At 35.9% G+C, this 16,434-nt stretch overlaps 1 protein-coding gene across 1 annotated transcript; it reads left to right on the top strand.

Moving 5' to 3' along the window:
* Positions 1-3,653: 3,653 nt before the first annotated feature.
* LOC107289512 (vomeronasal type-2 receptor 26-like) lies at positions 3,654-13,944 on the top strand. Its single transcript, XM_029284553.1, has 5 exons — positions 3,654-3,838; positions 4,495-4,780; positions 6,332-7,189; positions 10,698-10,824; positions 13,049-13,944. The coding sequence occupies exons 1-5, from the start codon at positions 3,654-3,656 to the stop codon at positions 13,942-13,944; spliced, it is 2,352 nt and encodes a 783-aa protein (XP_029140386.1).
* Positions 13,945-16,434: the final 2,490 nt, after the last annotated feature.

The raw sequence follows: 16,434 nt of genomic DNA, 5'->3' as shown, positions 1-16,434 counted from the left end.
TCTTAACTTTATTGCCTAGTTGTTTGTAATCTCTCACTGTTGTACTCAGGTTCTTTGTGGTGTCATTTGTCCCAATGTGGAGGAGGAGGAAAGGGTAGTAATCAGTAGATCTAATTATTTTGGTTAAGTTCTCAGCCACATCTTTGATTTTTGCTCTAGGGAGAAAACATACCTCCCTGGATTGTATGTCCGGTCTGCAGAAGGATGATTCCATTCCTTTGAGGATAGACTCTCCTATTACCAACATTCGCCTTCCTTTTTGTGGGGGCTGCAGTCTGGGGTGCTTTTCTGTTTATCTCTGGTTTGTTTGTTGATGTGACTTTTTAAGGGATATTTGAAGTGATTTTTTAAGGGATATTTGAAGTTGTTTCTTTGTTAGGCATCTTCATGTTTTCTTTGAGGGGGAGATTGTGAGTCTGCGTGTTTCCATTTAAGGGGAGAAATCAATTGCTCAATTTTAGTGGGGCTGTTTCTGGTTGGGTTGGGTTGGGCAGAAAGGGTTTGTTAGTTGTATGCTGCTTTTTTCTTTGAGTATTGTGTTTCCTTCTATGTGTGACTTACCTCCATTTGTCTTCCTCCAAGGTAGGGTTAAATCCTTTGGGAGTTATTTGTTCATTAATTGGTTTGGTTTGGGTAGAGCTTTCTTTTGTACATTGCTTCTCCCACAAAATTGTGCTGTACCATCCCAGCAGTGTAAGTGAACCCAGATCATTACCCAGAAGCATCAACAGTAGGAAGAAGGGGAAATCTGCAAGATATGGCAGATGCCCTTTTAGTAAATGCATATCTTCTCCTTCTCCTCTTTTTCCTCCTTCTCTTCCTCCTCCTCTTCCTCCTCCTCCTCCTCCTCCTGCATTCACAGCTTCTGGAGGCAGGTTGTTCAACTGATTAATTGTTCTAACTGTCAGGAAATTTCTCCTTAGTTCTAGGTTGCTTTTCTCTTTGGTTAGTTTCCATCTGTTGCTTCTTGTTCTGCCTTCAGCACTTTGGAGAATAGCTTGATTCCCTCTTCTATGTGGCATCCCCTGAGATATTGGAACACTTCTATCATGTCACCCCTCATCCTTCTCTTCATTAAACTAGACATATCCAATTCCAGCAACCGTTCCTTATATGTTTTAGGCTCCAGTCCCCTAATCATCTTTGTTGCTCTTCTGTGTAGTCTTTCTAGAGTCTCAACATGTTTTTTACATCGTGTTGACCAAAACTGGATGCAGTATTCCAAGTGTGGCCTTACCAGGGCATTGTAAAGTGGTATTAACACTTCACATGCTCTTGATTCTATTCCTTTGTTAATGCAGCCTAGCACTGTGTTGGCTTTTTTGGCAGCTGCAGCACACTGCTGGCTCACATTTAAGTGATTGTCTACTAGGACTCCAAGGGGATAGTTGCTATTATTGAGCAAGTTGCTATTATTGAGCAAGATATCACCTATACTATGCCAGTGCATTTGGTTTTTCTTGTCTAAAAGTAGAACATTACTTTTTTCACCATTGAATTTCATTTTGTTAGCTAGCAACCAATGTTCAAGTCTGTCAAGATTCTTTTGTATCTTAAGCCTATCTTCTGGAGTGTGGGCTATTCCTGCCAGCTTGGTGTTGTCTGCAAATTTGATGAGTTCTCCATATATCCTCTCATCCAAATCTTTGATGAACATGTTGAAGAGCACTGGGCCCAGAACAGAGCCCTGGGGCAACCCATTACACATTTCCCTCCATGTAGTGATGCTGTCTAACCCACATGTTTCTATCTTATCAAGTTGTAGGTTGTGGTCTACTTTATCAAATGCCTTACTGAAATCCAAGTAAATTATATCTACAACATTCCTCTAGTCCACTAATTGGCACCTGCTCAAAGAATGCAATAAGATTTGTCTGGCATGATCTGTTTTTGACAAACTCATGTTGGCTTTTGGTAATGACTTTGTTTGCCTCTAGGTGTTTGCTGTTTCATTGCTTGATTATCTTTTCCAAGACCTTCCCTGGAATTGAGGTCAGGCTGATAGATCTGTAGTTTCCTTGATCCATTTTTTTCCCTTTTTTGAAGATGGAAACTACTGTACATCAGCTCTTTTCCAGTCCTCTGGTAGTTTCCCAGTGCTCCAGGATCTTTGAAAGATATAGTTCAGTGGTTCTGAAACCAGTCAGTGGTTTTGAGATAATGTAAGATCTTCTGATGGATATGTGTACATTAAAGCCTGCATGTGATGGACCAATGGTTTAATATATTTTAGATATAATGGGCTTTTAAAAATGAATTCATCTTCAACACTAGTGGTCCATCTTCCAATAAATAAAGGATTTTCCACTTAAAGGTTTTTGTTAGAATGATATGTTTATGCAATTATGTGACTATACAAATGGTATAATTAAACAAAAATAATTTAAATTTAACTAAGATTTGTTAAAGGATATGTTATCTTTGTTCCTAAAAAAATATTTCCATTTATATGTTAGTTTTATTTTTAACATTTTTCCAAGATGATCTGTTACAGGTAGTCCTTGATTTACAAAAAGTCTTTTGTTTAATGACTTTTCAATGTTATGATGCCCTTGAAAAAAGTACCTTATGACTGGTCCTCACATTTATGACCATTGCAGTGTCCACATATTCACATGCTTAAATTTTTTGACACTTTGCAACTATCATATATTTACAACAATTGCAGTTTCCTGTCAGGCAATCAGCATTTGTGACCTTCCCAGTTGGCTGAAAAGCTGGATTTGTTAATGACCATATAATTCATTTAACTACCATGGCAAAATGGTAGAAACACATCTCCCTCTGTGAGAGATATGGGTGGTTTCTAAGTTTGATAAATAAAATAAAAGTGAAATAGGTATTAAAAGGTATTAAAACTGGGCAGTTTTAATATCCACTTTAATATCCACTTTAATATCCACTTCTCTTAGGGACAGAAGTTATAATTCTAATTGTGATTGCAAGTCAATGACTAACTATATATTAATAGGATTAAATAAAGATATTTTAGTTGATTTAGTAACACCTATTTTTTTCTTTTACATGGTAGAATTTAAAAGTTCTCAAGGTTTGTTATATAAATTATGAAGTTGTCTCAAATGGTTCTCTTGATATTCATGTTCAACGTTTTTTAAAAAACGAAATTATTTTTACATTAGGTTGATGTGCATCATTGCTTCTTGATCTGAGAAGGTTTCATGAGTATTGTATTGAATATTTTATTAGCTGCAAAGTTGAAAAAGTTAGACATTTGTTATCTCCTCTATAATTATAAAATTAACTATGATTATTTATGCACTTGTTCCAAATCCCACAAGACCTACAAACCCATGTTGTAAAATTTGATTACCATTCCCAATGGCAATCCAAGTTATTTGTCAGTTGATCATTGATAAATGGACAATGAAAACCTGCCCTGATAGAGAAGAATGACATTAGGAGGATATTGTATCAGACATGCTCACATTCTGAATCAAGGATTTGTTCCTTAATTATTTATCCATATAACTGGATTCTCTGCATTTCACAGTAAATTTCTAGGATTTTAGGCAATGTCTTGTAAAACTGCAATTCAATTTTCTGGTGAATGAGAGGAGGCAAGCAGACAAACATATTAATTTATTATTGAGATATTAACTATAGTTGTTTTATTGGTGGTGTTAGTAGTAACAATGCCTCAAGCAGTGCACAAGGTTCCTGATATTAATTGCAATGTTATTGATCCTCTTCCTATTCTTCACAAGTACTCTCAGCCTGGAGATATGACCATTGCCAGCATTATTTCTCAAGTCTATACTTTTTCCAGTCCAATTCTTTTTGATCGTCACCCTTCCAGTGAACTTCAGGATGAAGTGATGTAAGTTGTTCATTTCTTCCCACATAAGATTTCTACACCATCATTAATTCACATGACACGAAGGGCAATTTAGTTTGAACTGATAGAATACATTGTATTCACATATACTGTATCCTCATCTTCATAAGAGGGATAGTTTATACTCATCATTCTCTATTTTGTTATTCAATTTCTATGATTGTTCAAGTATGACTTTATCCCAAAGCTCAACATTCTAACAGTTATGCTAATGCCACAATAATCCATGAATGAATAAGGGCAAGATCTATTTCTAACAATTCTTAGGTGTTGTTCCTAAGCAAAACTTTCTGAAATAGCTTTATATAGCTCAGTGTTTAGTTAATTGGGCCTGGTTCTCACTGAAATCTAAAGATCCATAGCCAGAAGTCAATTTTGCACTGAGTTCAAAGTACCTCAAGCACTTCTGTTGATTGGAAATCATTGCTTGAGGTTTATTTGTGGAACATGAACCCAGCTGTATCCTAAATAATTTCCAAATAATAATAATGTCATGATTTCCAAGTTTATTTTTCCATTTTACTTTTCAGTGATAAGCAGAATTATATATTGTAATACACTTTATGAAGTAATGTGATGTAGAACTGAAACATAATAGGTGTTGCAGTCTTTAATAAAGAATTTGATTTTCACAATAGGGTTGTATTTCAGAGTTACCAATACGTTCTGGCTCTGGTTTTTGCTGTGAAGCAGATCAGTGAAAATCTCCAGATCTTGGCCAATGTCACTCTTGGATTCAACATCTATAATAGTAATTTTAGTCCAAGCTGGACCTTCCTTGCTTCAATGAGACTTCTTTCCATGCAAAGCACATTCATCCCAAACTACAAGTGTGATTTGGGAAACATTCCTATTGCAGTAATTGGAGGACCTGACATCTGTCTCTACATGTTGAACATTCTGTCGATCTACAAAATTCCACAGGTATTCCAGGATCATATAAATTTCTCTCAGTTCCCATTATAACTAGTTGCAACTTTTTAGAAGCACTGTGTTTGATACATAGGAAAAGGTTAATTTAAATTCCAAGGGTAATATTTCAATATGAGATTAGACTTTAGGGATTCAATAAACCCTTTAAAAGAAATGGTTCAAAATGTATAATAAAATGGACAAAAGTCTCTCTTTACGAATCATTAAAACAGCTGCATGTTTTTCCAGGCTCTTATAGCTCCTGTGGAAAGCGATCAAGGCAGTATCTGCAAAGTATCTGTTTGAAGGAAAAAATATGTATTACAAAGCATCAGTTTCTTTTTAAAAATTAAAGGTTGTCATTCATTTAGAGAAATGGATACTACATGTTATTTTTATTAATATAAATCACAGGTAAAGTACACATTCTGACTCAATATCTGTGTCTGCCTAGGTATGACAAAGAACCCCCCTTTTGGAAAGATAGTTAAGGGGTTCTTTGGAATGAAATAACCGTAGTCATTTGCAATCCAGAAGTGGTCATTTTTCATCCTTAATCTTCCTACACATATTTTACAAAAAGGTTCTCCAAACCGTTACCCTTAGCTTCTTAGAGGACCATAAAAAGATGGTTAGCTCCATTATTCCATACTTTGCATGTTTGATATAATGACCTCATTTGGGAGTCCTCTAGAATCTTAATGTAAGGACCTGCCCCAGCTAGTCCCTCAGGAAAGCAAAACTCTTGAATCCATTGAGTTGAATCAAAAGAACTTTTACTGAGTGAAAGTGATTACAGTAAAGTCGGGCAGAATCTGAAGGTCCCGCACAAAGCACAAAGCAATTCCATCATTTTCCCCAATCCCAATCCTCCTGACCAGTCCACCAGTAGCCAATGTGATGCTGAGAAGATGTTTTGAGAATGCTGAGGTGCTAGGCAGATAACAGGTCACTCTCAGGGTAGAGCAGCCTTGGAACCATGCTGCAACTGGCTAGGAGGGAGTCTGCCCCATCTCCAAGAACAATCCCATTTCCTATTTCCCAAGTATGCACCTGACACAATAGCATCCCAAAAATGCCAGCCTCCCTCCCTCTCCAACAGGTAGGACCTGTTGATGGACCTGACACTTATATTATATTAGTTAGTTGTTCTTCCATTTCATGTTGCAGGTATTAGTCTCCAAATCTGAAGATTTCTTAACAGAACAGAGTCTGAGAATATTGAAGAGAACAGTAGTGGAAAATGCTAGTGGAAAATATCAAGAATGTTCCTCTAACGTAAAACCAACTTAGAACATATGTCAAACATCTAGGTACTAATTGTCCAGTTGATTGCTGTCTTGGTCACCCTTATTTGGCTCACATGGGATGTTAAAGCCTCCTGCCAAAATTTGTGCACTGTACCACATTCACACAAGTTCTGAATTGAAGCCTGGGTTTGAGCTGGCTTGATGTTTAGAAAACAGCAATAAAATTTGGAAAGTATACTTTTATTCAAACCAAGAGAAGAAGACACTAACACAACTTTTCTTTTCTTTTGGTTTCTTTTACAAAATTATCTAGCTCACATATGGCTCTGCTCCAGTAATGAATAAAGAAACCCAAGATGTATTTTTACAGCAGATGTTCCCCAATGAGGCCTTACAACACCAAGGAATCCTTCTGTTGCTATTATATTTCAGGTGGACATGGATTGGGCTTCTTTCCGTGAAAGACGAAGCAGGAGAAAAGTTTGTACAGGATGTAGTCCCCAAGTTTTCTCAGCATGGAGTCTGCTTTGATTTTATGGAATGGTTCCCAAACGTAGCTTTTTACAGTGATTTTATGGAAGTGATGGATAAAGGACTTGAATTATATGAAGTTCTCATGAAAAGCACGACCAATGTGATAATTGTTTTTGGTGAACTTCGGACCATGTTAATTTTAAGAACACTTCTCCGTTTTTCAGAAGTAGAAGATTTAGGACTGAGAGAAAAAATCTGGGTTATGCCAGCACAAATGGATTTTGCATCAGTATCCTTTAACAGAAACTGGGATATATGTTTCATCCATGGTGCTTTATCTCTCTCCTCTCATTCAAAGGAAGTGTTTGGATTCCAGGAATTTCTTCAGAGCAGAAATCCAACAAAAGAACCACATGATGGCTTTATCAGAGACTTTTGGGAGCAGCTGTTTGATTGCTCATTTTCCAATGCTAAAAAAAGAATTAAAAGGCCTGAGAACATCTGTACTGGAAAAGAGAAATTGGAGACTCTCCCTACTTCTGCTTTTGAACTTAACATGAGTGGCCATAGTTACAATGTGTACAATGCTGTCTATGTCATGGCACATGCTCTGCAATCAATGCATTCTTCTAAATACAAGCAAAGAAATTGGGTGAATGTGGAGAAGCAGAAATTTCAGGATCTACAATCATGGCAGGTAAGTCTACAGCAGAAAACATCAGAACAATTTATAGTATTTGTAACTTTTGACTTAAGTTTTGAAAAATTATCCATAACAAACTCTACTTGGTTTTTTTTTCTTTAAATTCAATCTGCAAAAGTCACTCAATATTCTCAATACAACCCTAAAAGACACAATGAATAATTATATGCATACCCATACAAACAAGCCTAAATATGCTCATAAATACAAAGAGTATATCCAAGAACGTTGTGACCCTGTGACTTTAAACATGTTGTAATATGAGATAAACACTATATAAAACCCACCAGTGGACATTAGGAGACACATCGGGATTGAGAGATTTCTCTGCGTTCTTCTTCAGCACCGAATACTGTTTATTTCAGAGTCTCCACCCTGGTATATTCAATTAGACATGCCAATCAAGTTATTTGCCAAATGCTTTTTGTAATTCTCCACATATGCATAAAACAACACACTTCATAAACAAACCATGCATCTGGAGAATAGACACATAATACCTGGAACAAGGACTGAAGAACAATTCAAGATGGAAAAGATATGCCATCAGCTGGGAAACAGAAAGTCCAATATACTCTGGGCAATAAGTGTCCTTACAAATAACATGAACAATTATAGTGCAATCTTCTCATTTGATTAGTTTGAATAGCACAGCCAGTGATAGATTGCTATGGATGGTTTCCCAAGATTCCTCCAATCAATGATTCACAACACATTCCTTACAAGCACACTTTTAAAATTTCTGAGCAAAAAAAAAAGGACTATCAAACTATTAATTCTTTCTAGGTAGAATGTCCAGAAGCACACAGATGTCCTGAGCAAGGACTAAAAAGTATCCATGAAGAAAAAGTCTCATTGAAAGAGCCATCAGAAGATTCAATTTCGCCCATGAAAAACTGCATGTTCTCATCCTCTCATGTCTGAAGAACCACAACTAATTCCAGCTAAAATGTGAATTGTTGTCTAGTTACTGTTTAAGCAACTAGTCTTCAAATAGGAACCTTTTAAGTTCTTACATATTAAATTGAGATTTACTGGAAATGCATTAAATTTACCTTTTCTTTATATTTCTGTCTCCAATTTAGCTTTGCCCTTTTCTGAGTAGTGTCTCCTTCAACAATAATGTGGGTGAAAAGATCTCTTTTGATAGATATCGAGAATTTATTGGAGGATTTGATATTATAAATTGGAACACTTTTCCAAACAGGTCATTTTCTAAGGTAAAAGTGGGAAGAATAGATCCCTTTGCTCCTCCAGACAAAATCTTCAATATCCATCTGGAGTTCATTACATGGCCAGAAAGCTTTAATCAGGTAAGAGACTTGGTTATCTGCCCTAAATCATTTTAGCAAATTTAAAACAAAACAAATCAAAATCCCTAGACTTCAATAAAAGTTATTTCTTAGCTTAGTCATTGGGTCACACTCAACTTCCTGGTGCATTTGTTTCCTCTTATAAGAAACACACAGTCTTGGATATGACTTTCTGTGATCTCTCACACAATGCTCAAAAGTTCTCAGACTTGAAACTAACTCTAGAGAGTAAGCAGCAAATTATTGATTTGAATTTTGGTAGAACATAAGCAAAGTTCTATTCTAAACAAATATTTGTTGCTCAGTAGCTCTTTATCCCCAATGATTCCCATGGCATTTTTTCCACTCCATAGAAGAGAGCATTCATCCTTACAACACTTGATATTTTACTATCCATGTTTTGGCAATAAAGGCTTACTAACATTCCTTTTCAGAACTGCCTAAATCTATGCTTGGATGGATTAAGAGACAGATTTATGAGGGTTGTTATCATTCCCCTTGTATCACTTTTAGAACTCTGATTCAGTAATTGTCTCTTGAAGAATACAACAGGATTTTTTTATTAGCAGACCAACTTTACTGAAATTGCTTGGACAAGTGTCAAATTTGGATGAATTGAGATTGATATAAAAATTGTGGTCAATATTTGGACAGATATATACATATATACAGTACATATATGTGCCATCCATTCTTATGTTTAACTAATTCTGCATGAAAGATTCGCTACTGATTGTTTCAGGTTTATTTACTAGAATAACTCTTACTTTGTTCTATTAGATTGGATTGTTGCTGAAACATTTCAGTTATTGATCAATTAATTGATCAATCAGTCAACTCTAAAGCAAGCCTGCTTTTGTGAATGCGTGCATGTGTAATGCATTTCTAAGTATCATCACACACCATATGTTTTTAATTAAATACAAAATTCCTGATCTGAACTGTAATCTGCAAATCATATAAAGACATTTTAGCCATGATTTTGGAGTAAAGTATAAAGATCTTATGTCTTTTTCCCCCCCCTATGCTCTGCTGCCTTCCAATAGTGTTAGGCTGCAGCTATAGCTCTCATATTGCCCTAACTGTGATGGCCAGATATTGTTGTCTATAGCACATGGGTTGATGGATATTAAATTCTATTGTAGGTTTTTCACTTATCCGAAACATCGTATTTATAATTAATTAATTAATTAATTAATTAATTAATTAATTCGTTTTGTATAGCTGCCCATCTCATCAGAACTTATTCTGGGTGGTATAGCACAATTAGACAAAACTACAATATAAAAAGGGGGTTGATGGCTCAGCGGTTAAAAATGCTGAGCTTGTCAGCTAGAGATCTGATAGCCTGGGTTCGAGAAAGTAGATAAATAGGTATGACTTTAGTGGGAAGTTAACAGCATTCCATGCTCCTTTGGCTTATAGCCAAGCTGGCCACACGATGATGGGAATTGTTTTCAGACAAAGCTGACTCCCTCAGCTAAGAAATGCAAATAAGCACTGGCCCCTATAGTTGGACTTTACGTTTACAATATAAAATCAGCTGTTATAAAATTATTATTATAAAACGATAGACAAATATTAGTATTTTTAAAAAATAAAAATAAAAATTAAAGCATACAAACCACAATGGATAGAGAAGTCTAGCAACCACATTTCCCTGACAATAGGGGAGGGAACAGAATATTGCATAAGGCTAGTACCATGGAAGAGAATGTCTGCCTCCTGAGAACCATCAAATGTAGGCCCCTTCCAGATGGAACCTGTAACATGTCCTCTCTATGTGATCTTTATACTATGTACTTTATACCATAAATGACACTGAATTTTTAATATTGCCATGCACAATCCTAGGAATCTTGACTTTTTGGGGGCAATAGCTTTTTGCAGAGGGTTTGCATGGTATATTTCATTAATTGTTAACTACATTGAGAGATATTTCTTCAAGACAAAAGCTGCAAATATTTAGCATTTGATCAAAATATTTATCATGCACATTTTCCTCCAAGAATATTGTAGGTTCTAATAGCCATTTGGCAACTCTTTGATTATTAAACAATAAGTCTTGTCAGCATTTGTCATTCACCCATCTTAAATTGTTGATTTTCTAGCATAAAGTAAATCTCAAATCAATCTATCCTTCTATCCATCTGAATGCTAATATATTATTCTTATTTTTGTGGGAATAGGCACACCCCATTTCTTTGTGTAATGATCATTGCCAACGAGGCTATAGGAAGACCAAGAAAGAAGGGAAACCATTTTGTTGTTATGATTGCCTTCCATGTCCAGAAGGGAAGATTTCAGCTAAAAAGGGTAAGAGATATCATGTACAGAGGATTCTTTTCAAAGGAAAAAAAATAATGGGAGTGAATCAGCTTCTGAGGAGTTGTCTAGGCAGATATGCAATCCTTTCACTTGTGAAATTATTCATAATAAAAAAGTGCATGAGTTGATAAAGATACACTTCAGATATAAGCACAGGGGAGATGCAGAAAGTCACTATGAAGTACATCCAAAGAAATAACGGGACATAAAACAGACAGCAATGGCAATAGCACTTATATACCACTTCATAGTGTTTTACAGCACTTTCTAAATGATTTACAGATTCAGCACATTGACCCAACAATCTGGGTCCTCATTTTACTGACTGCAGAAGAATAGAAGGCTGAGTCAACCTAGAGCCAGTCAAAAACAAAGGAATCAAACTCCTGGCAGTGAGCAGAGTTAGCCTGCAATATTGCATCCTTACCACTCTGCCACCAGAGCTTTGAGCTTTGAGTTGCCTGTTGAAATCTCAGGAGCTGAATTCTTCCCTGACCAGCATGGAATAAATTCCTAAGAACAAAGATTTTAATCAATCTTTATTCTTGCTAACTACATGGACAGATGCATATAGTTTTGGCAATATCTGCCTTCTTTCTGGGGCTGAGAGGCAGTGAATGACCCAAGGTCACCCAACTATTTTTCATCTCAAAAGGGAGGACTGGAATTCACATTTTCCTCACTTTTAGGCAATCTGTCTTTAAGCAAACTGGCAATCAAATCAAAGTTCCCTATAATATTAAGTGAATAAACATGTATCTGACCTTCACAGTAAAGTGTCTGGATCAGAACTTTCTAGTATTATAGTCTTTTTTAATCATCCCTGACCAAAATATTTCAAAATCAGAGTTTTTCAATATTATAAATCCTGTACCAATTGTACACATACAAAACTCTGTGTATGGTTGCATATAATTTGGTTAAAGAGCTAAGTTAGAGTAACTTTTTTTTATTCCTCCCATTGATGCCATGGATATTGGGAGAGTATTTCCAATGTTATTTCCAGCAGAATTTGTTTGGGGCAGAATCAAACTACCTTCATATTAATTTATTTGTTTCTTTCATCTCATTTTCATTTTCACATTTCAGCCTGAGTGCCTCATGGTCATGTTCTGTGAATGAGGGCATTTACTGGTTAGTGTCACAGATAATAAATAGATTTCAATGGTTAGTTTAGGCATAGATAATTTTTCTCATGTTCAAGGTCAATGCCCAACCCACAAAAAACTTGACATCAGACGACTACTTGGACTGATCCATAAATATTTTCTCCTTAGCAACATCCAAGAAGTTGCCTTAATTTTCCTCCTAGGTCTGAGAGAAAGTAACAGGCCCAAGGCATGGAGATGGTTTTCAGGTCTAAGGTAGGGCTGATAGGTACACTGAATCGGCTTCACAAGAAGACTAAAACTACTTTATTATGATTGCTTATAATAGGAGAATTTTGAAATTCTGGTTGTGCTACAACTCTTCCCTCTTTTTATATCCCAATAAATTAAGGAGGTTTCTGCCTGAGTTACTTCCAAATGTTATTTCATCATTCTGGATTTTTTTTTTAAAAAAAAATCAATCCCTTATGATGTTTTGCATATTTTTCTTAAAGTCATCTTCCTTACTCTCTACACTACTAGTAATTCAGGACTTTTAACCACTATACCACATGGGTTGTCATGTGAAATGACAGCATACCATGAATAAGGTTGCACTCATGGCAATGAGTGTACAATTGGGAGACTTGAAAGATAAGATTAAAGATAGATCATCAAGGAGAAAATCTACCTAGGTGGTTATTATGATTTGAAAACTGCTTGATGGCATATACTCAATCAGTCAGTCAAAATAAAGAGCTTCCTTATAAGGGATTTCCATCAAAGCTTTCTAAAACTAAAACCCTGTTCATCCATTCCTGGCCAATAGATATGCATTTATAGTAGAATCACACAATTTGAGATGATGGGATAAGATGGCATGGTTGTATCTATTCCACACAGATGATGCAAACAATATTGGCAGACTGATAGATTACTTCCCATATCTCAGCAGATATTTTGTAGGCATAATCTAATTGTTTTCTATTAATTAATTTGTTTGTTTGGCCTCATTTTTATTTTCATGTTTCAGACTAAGTACCTCATGGCCATGTTCTGTCAATAGAGGATATATGATGATTAGTTTAATGGATTATAAATTGTTCTTTGATGATTGTTTTTAGATACAGCTGACTGTTCTCCATGTCTGGAAGATCAATACCCAAATCACAACAAAAATTCCTGCATTCCAAAAGTCATAACTTTCTTATCATATGAAGACACTCTGGGAATAAGTTTGACTGTTTGTGCTCTTTCTTTTGCTTTCATCACATCTTATGTGCTCAGGATCTTCATTCAATACAGGGACACTCCCATTGTCAAAGCCAACAACAGGAACCTCACCTACATTATCCTCATCTCCCTTCTACTCTCTTTCCTTTGTGTCTTGTTATTTATTGGGAGACCAAATAAATTTGTGTGTCTTCTTCGACAACCAGCTTTTGGCATTATCTTCTCAGTGGCAGTTTCCTGTTTGTTGGCCAAAACCATAGTGGTTGTCCTAGCATTCATGGCTAGCAAGCCTGGGTCCAAAATGAGGAGATGGGTGGGGAAAAGAATGGTGAACTCCATTGTACTTTCCTGCTCTCTTGTTCAAGTCATCATTTGTGCATCATGGCTGATGACATTTCCACCACACCCAGATTCTGATAAGCATTCAGTGTCTCAAGAAATTGTACTAGAATGCAATGAAGGATCGGTGACCATGTTTTACTGTGTCTTGGCCTTTATGGGCTTCTTGGCCATTGTCAGCTTCTCTGCAGCTTTTCTAGCTAGGAAATTACCTGACAGTTTCAATGAAGCCAAATTCATCACCTTCAGCATGTTTGTCTTCTGCAGTGTTTGGTTGTCCTTTGTTCCAAGCTACCTGAGTACCAAAGGAAAATATATGGTGGCTGTGGAGATCTTCTCCATCTTATCTTCCAGTGCTGGTTTACTGGGTTGTATCTTTGCCCCCAAGTGTTTTATCATCCTGTTCAGACCTGAACTGAACAGCAAGCATTTGCTCATGAAGAAATAAATTTTAAATGCTGAAAAATTATTCTCAGTAACTAATGCAGGTTCTCTTAGAATGGGATGAGGTCAAACAACTCTAAGTCCATCACCTTATCATCATAGCACATTGTACCACATTAGGACAAATCCAAGTACTTTTATTACAATGTGATCAGCCTTATTCTATGTATTATTGTGCAGAATACAAGTAATCCTTGACTTAGAATCATTTGTTTAACAACCATCCAAGGATATGTTAGTGCTAAAAAAGGTGACTTACAAGTGATCCTCACATTTACAATTGTTACCGCATTCCAGCATCACATAATCACCATTTCTGACCTTTCCAAGTGGTTTCTGACAACCATTTAACAGCTTTATGCTTCACTTATCAACTGGGGTATTCAGTTAAGACCATGGCAAAAATGGCAATACAATTGGGAGTGACTTACGTAACAACTTTCTCATTTAGGAATGGAAGTTCCAGTCCCAATTATGGTTGAAAATTGAGTATTCATTGTAACGTGACTGTTCTAAACATGTTTATATCGATTTTCAATATTGTAAGTAATGGAGATAAGGTATTTTCAAGGTTTGATAGAATTCTAATGCCACTATAGATATTGTATCTCTGGAAGGCATCAAGACATTGTCTAAGTCTGCATTAACTCAGAAGTATCAGAGGAATTAATTTATTATTCCAATTTTAAGGCGTGCACTTATATAACGACTTTGGCATTTGTGCATCACAATGGGAAAATCAACTTTGTGATATGATTGTATTTTTGCCTGTAGTAAAGCTGCTTACCAATATCCAAAGAGCTGTATTAATGAAACAAACTTGTAAGCATCTTGAAGTCAGGATGCTTAAGAGTCTATTTCCAATAATCCAGGTCTTTGGATATTGAACAAAACTCTAAAATTTGCAGTGAAGTGTGGTCATGTAGAAAAGAGAGCACTATTTTATTTATTCTTTCTTGTAGTTTCAACCTCCACCTCTGAGAATTCAGTACTTAATTCTTTGGAAAGCATATGTCTGTATTGTACACAATTTTATTAACTTTACACATGGGTGACTAGGTGGATTATAATGTTGAAATATCGAAGCTCGTAAAAATGTTCTGAGGAGTCCTCAGCATTTTCTCCCTCAAGGAAGGCTTCAAGCCATGATTTTGAAAAGAATCTCACATTCCATTTTTCACAATCTATCTTCTAGATATGCCAGATTATGGCTATAACTACCATCATGGTATAGCTGTGATAATCATTATTTACTGTACATGCAATAGATATAATTCCTGTTTATTGCCAATCTACATCTCTTTCCAAATGAAATCATTACAATATATATTGCTGATCAATAGTCCATTTCAAAACTGTAGGTTCTTCAAAATGATTGACACCCCTAGAAATTTGTTATTTTCATAATGCTCCAATATGCTTCTGCTTCATTTGTACATAGACACATTCTCTTTCTTTGCATAATACATTAACTTCTCTATGGTGATATATTGCCCAACCTTTTTGGCTCTAGATTGTCATCTATGGAGATTCTCAGTCATCCATGTCATAGTTATCCCAAAGATGTTTTTTTCATGAGGCAAGAAGCTGAAGAAGCTTCTTAGATGAGAAGTGAAACATCTTCAAAGCATCTTTGGGATAACAATGACCTGGATGACTGAGAATCTCCATAGACATTTAGCTATGCACTAAAAGCTGAAGAAGCTTCTTGGGTGAGAAGTGAAACATCTTCAAAGAAAAGCAAGAAAGTCCAGTTGCCTCATGAAAAAACATCTTTGGGATTCTAGATTGTTGACTACCAAGCCTAAAATGACAAAATGAATGAGGAAGTGAGGTCCATTGCATTTTGCTGCTCTCTTTTCAAGTCACCATGTGTGCCTCATAGCTGATCACATTCCCATCATTCCCACATTTTTATAACTACTCAATGTCTCAGGAAAATGTAGTGGAATGCAAAGAAAGATTTGGGACCACATTTTATTGTGTTTTGGGCTTGCTTCATGGACTTCTTGGCCATTGTTGACTTCTTATCAGCTTTTCTAGCCAGGAAATTACCTGATAGTTTCAACACAGCCAAATTCATCACCCACAACATGTCTTTGTTCTGCAGTGTTTGGTTTTCCTTTATTTCAGCCTACTTTATCATTGTGTTTGGACCTGAACTAAGCAAGAAGCATTTACTAATGAAAAGAAAGTACTGAAAATTAAAAGGAAGAAACTGAAACTTCATAGTCATATTGAGAAAGGTTTTTAATATCATGAGGAAATTTTAGGCTGGTGGTAACCAAAGAGAAACTCTATTCACAGATTTAGCCAGAGTCTTTTTTATTTTCTTTGGATTTCAGCTCAGCTAGATAGAACTGAGAAGATCATTGGGATCTTGTTTACTTTCAGAAAGGCTGAAAGCATCTTGTTAAGGATGCTTCACTAGGAAGGGTGACCTTCCTCACTTCTAAGAATGAAATAGAAGATAGCTATTGCATCATCTTGTCTC

Source organism: Protobothrops mucrosquamatus, unplaced genomic scaffold, assembly GCF_001527695.2.
Source record: "Protobothrops mucrosquamatus isolate PMUCROS unplaced genomic scaffold, P.Mucros_1.0 scaffold711, whole genome shotgun sequence".
Taxonomy (NCBI): domain Eukaryota; kingdom Metazoa; phylum Chordata; class Lepidosauria; order Squamata; family Viperidae; genus Protobothrops; species Protobothrops mucrosquamatus.
This window is presented reverse-complemented; position numbering and strand designations above follow the sequence as displayed.

Excerpts from the sequence above, each read along its gene's own strand:
- LOC107289512 (XM_029284553.1), top strand. The coding sequence starts at position 3,654 with ATGCCTCAAGCAGTGCACAAGGTTCCTGATATTAATTGCAATGTTATT. Across the intron at positions 7,190-10,697 it reads AGGATCTACAATCATGGCAG|GCACACCCCATTTCTTTGTG; the intron begins GTAAGTCTACAG and ends TTGTGGGAATAG. Across the intron at positions 10,825-13,048 it reads GAAGATTTCAGCTAAAAAGG|ATACAGCTGACTGTTCTCCA; the intron begins GTAAGAGATATC and ends GATTGTTTTTAG.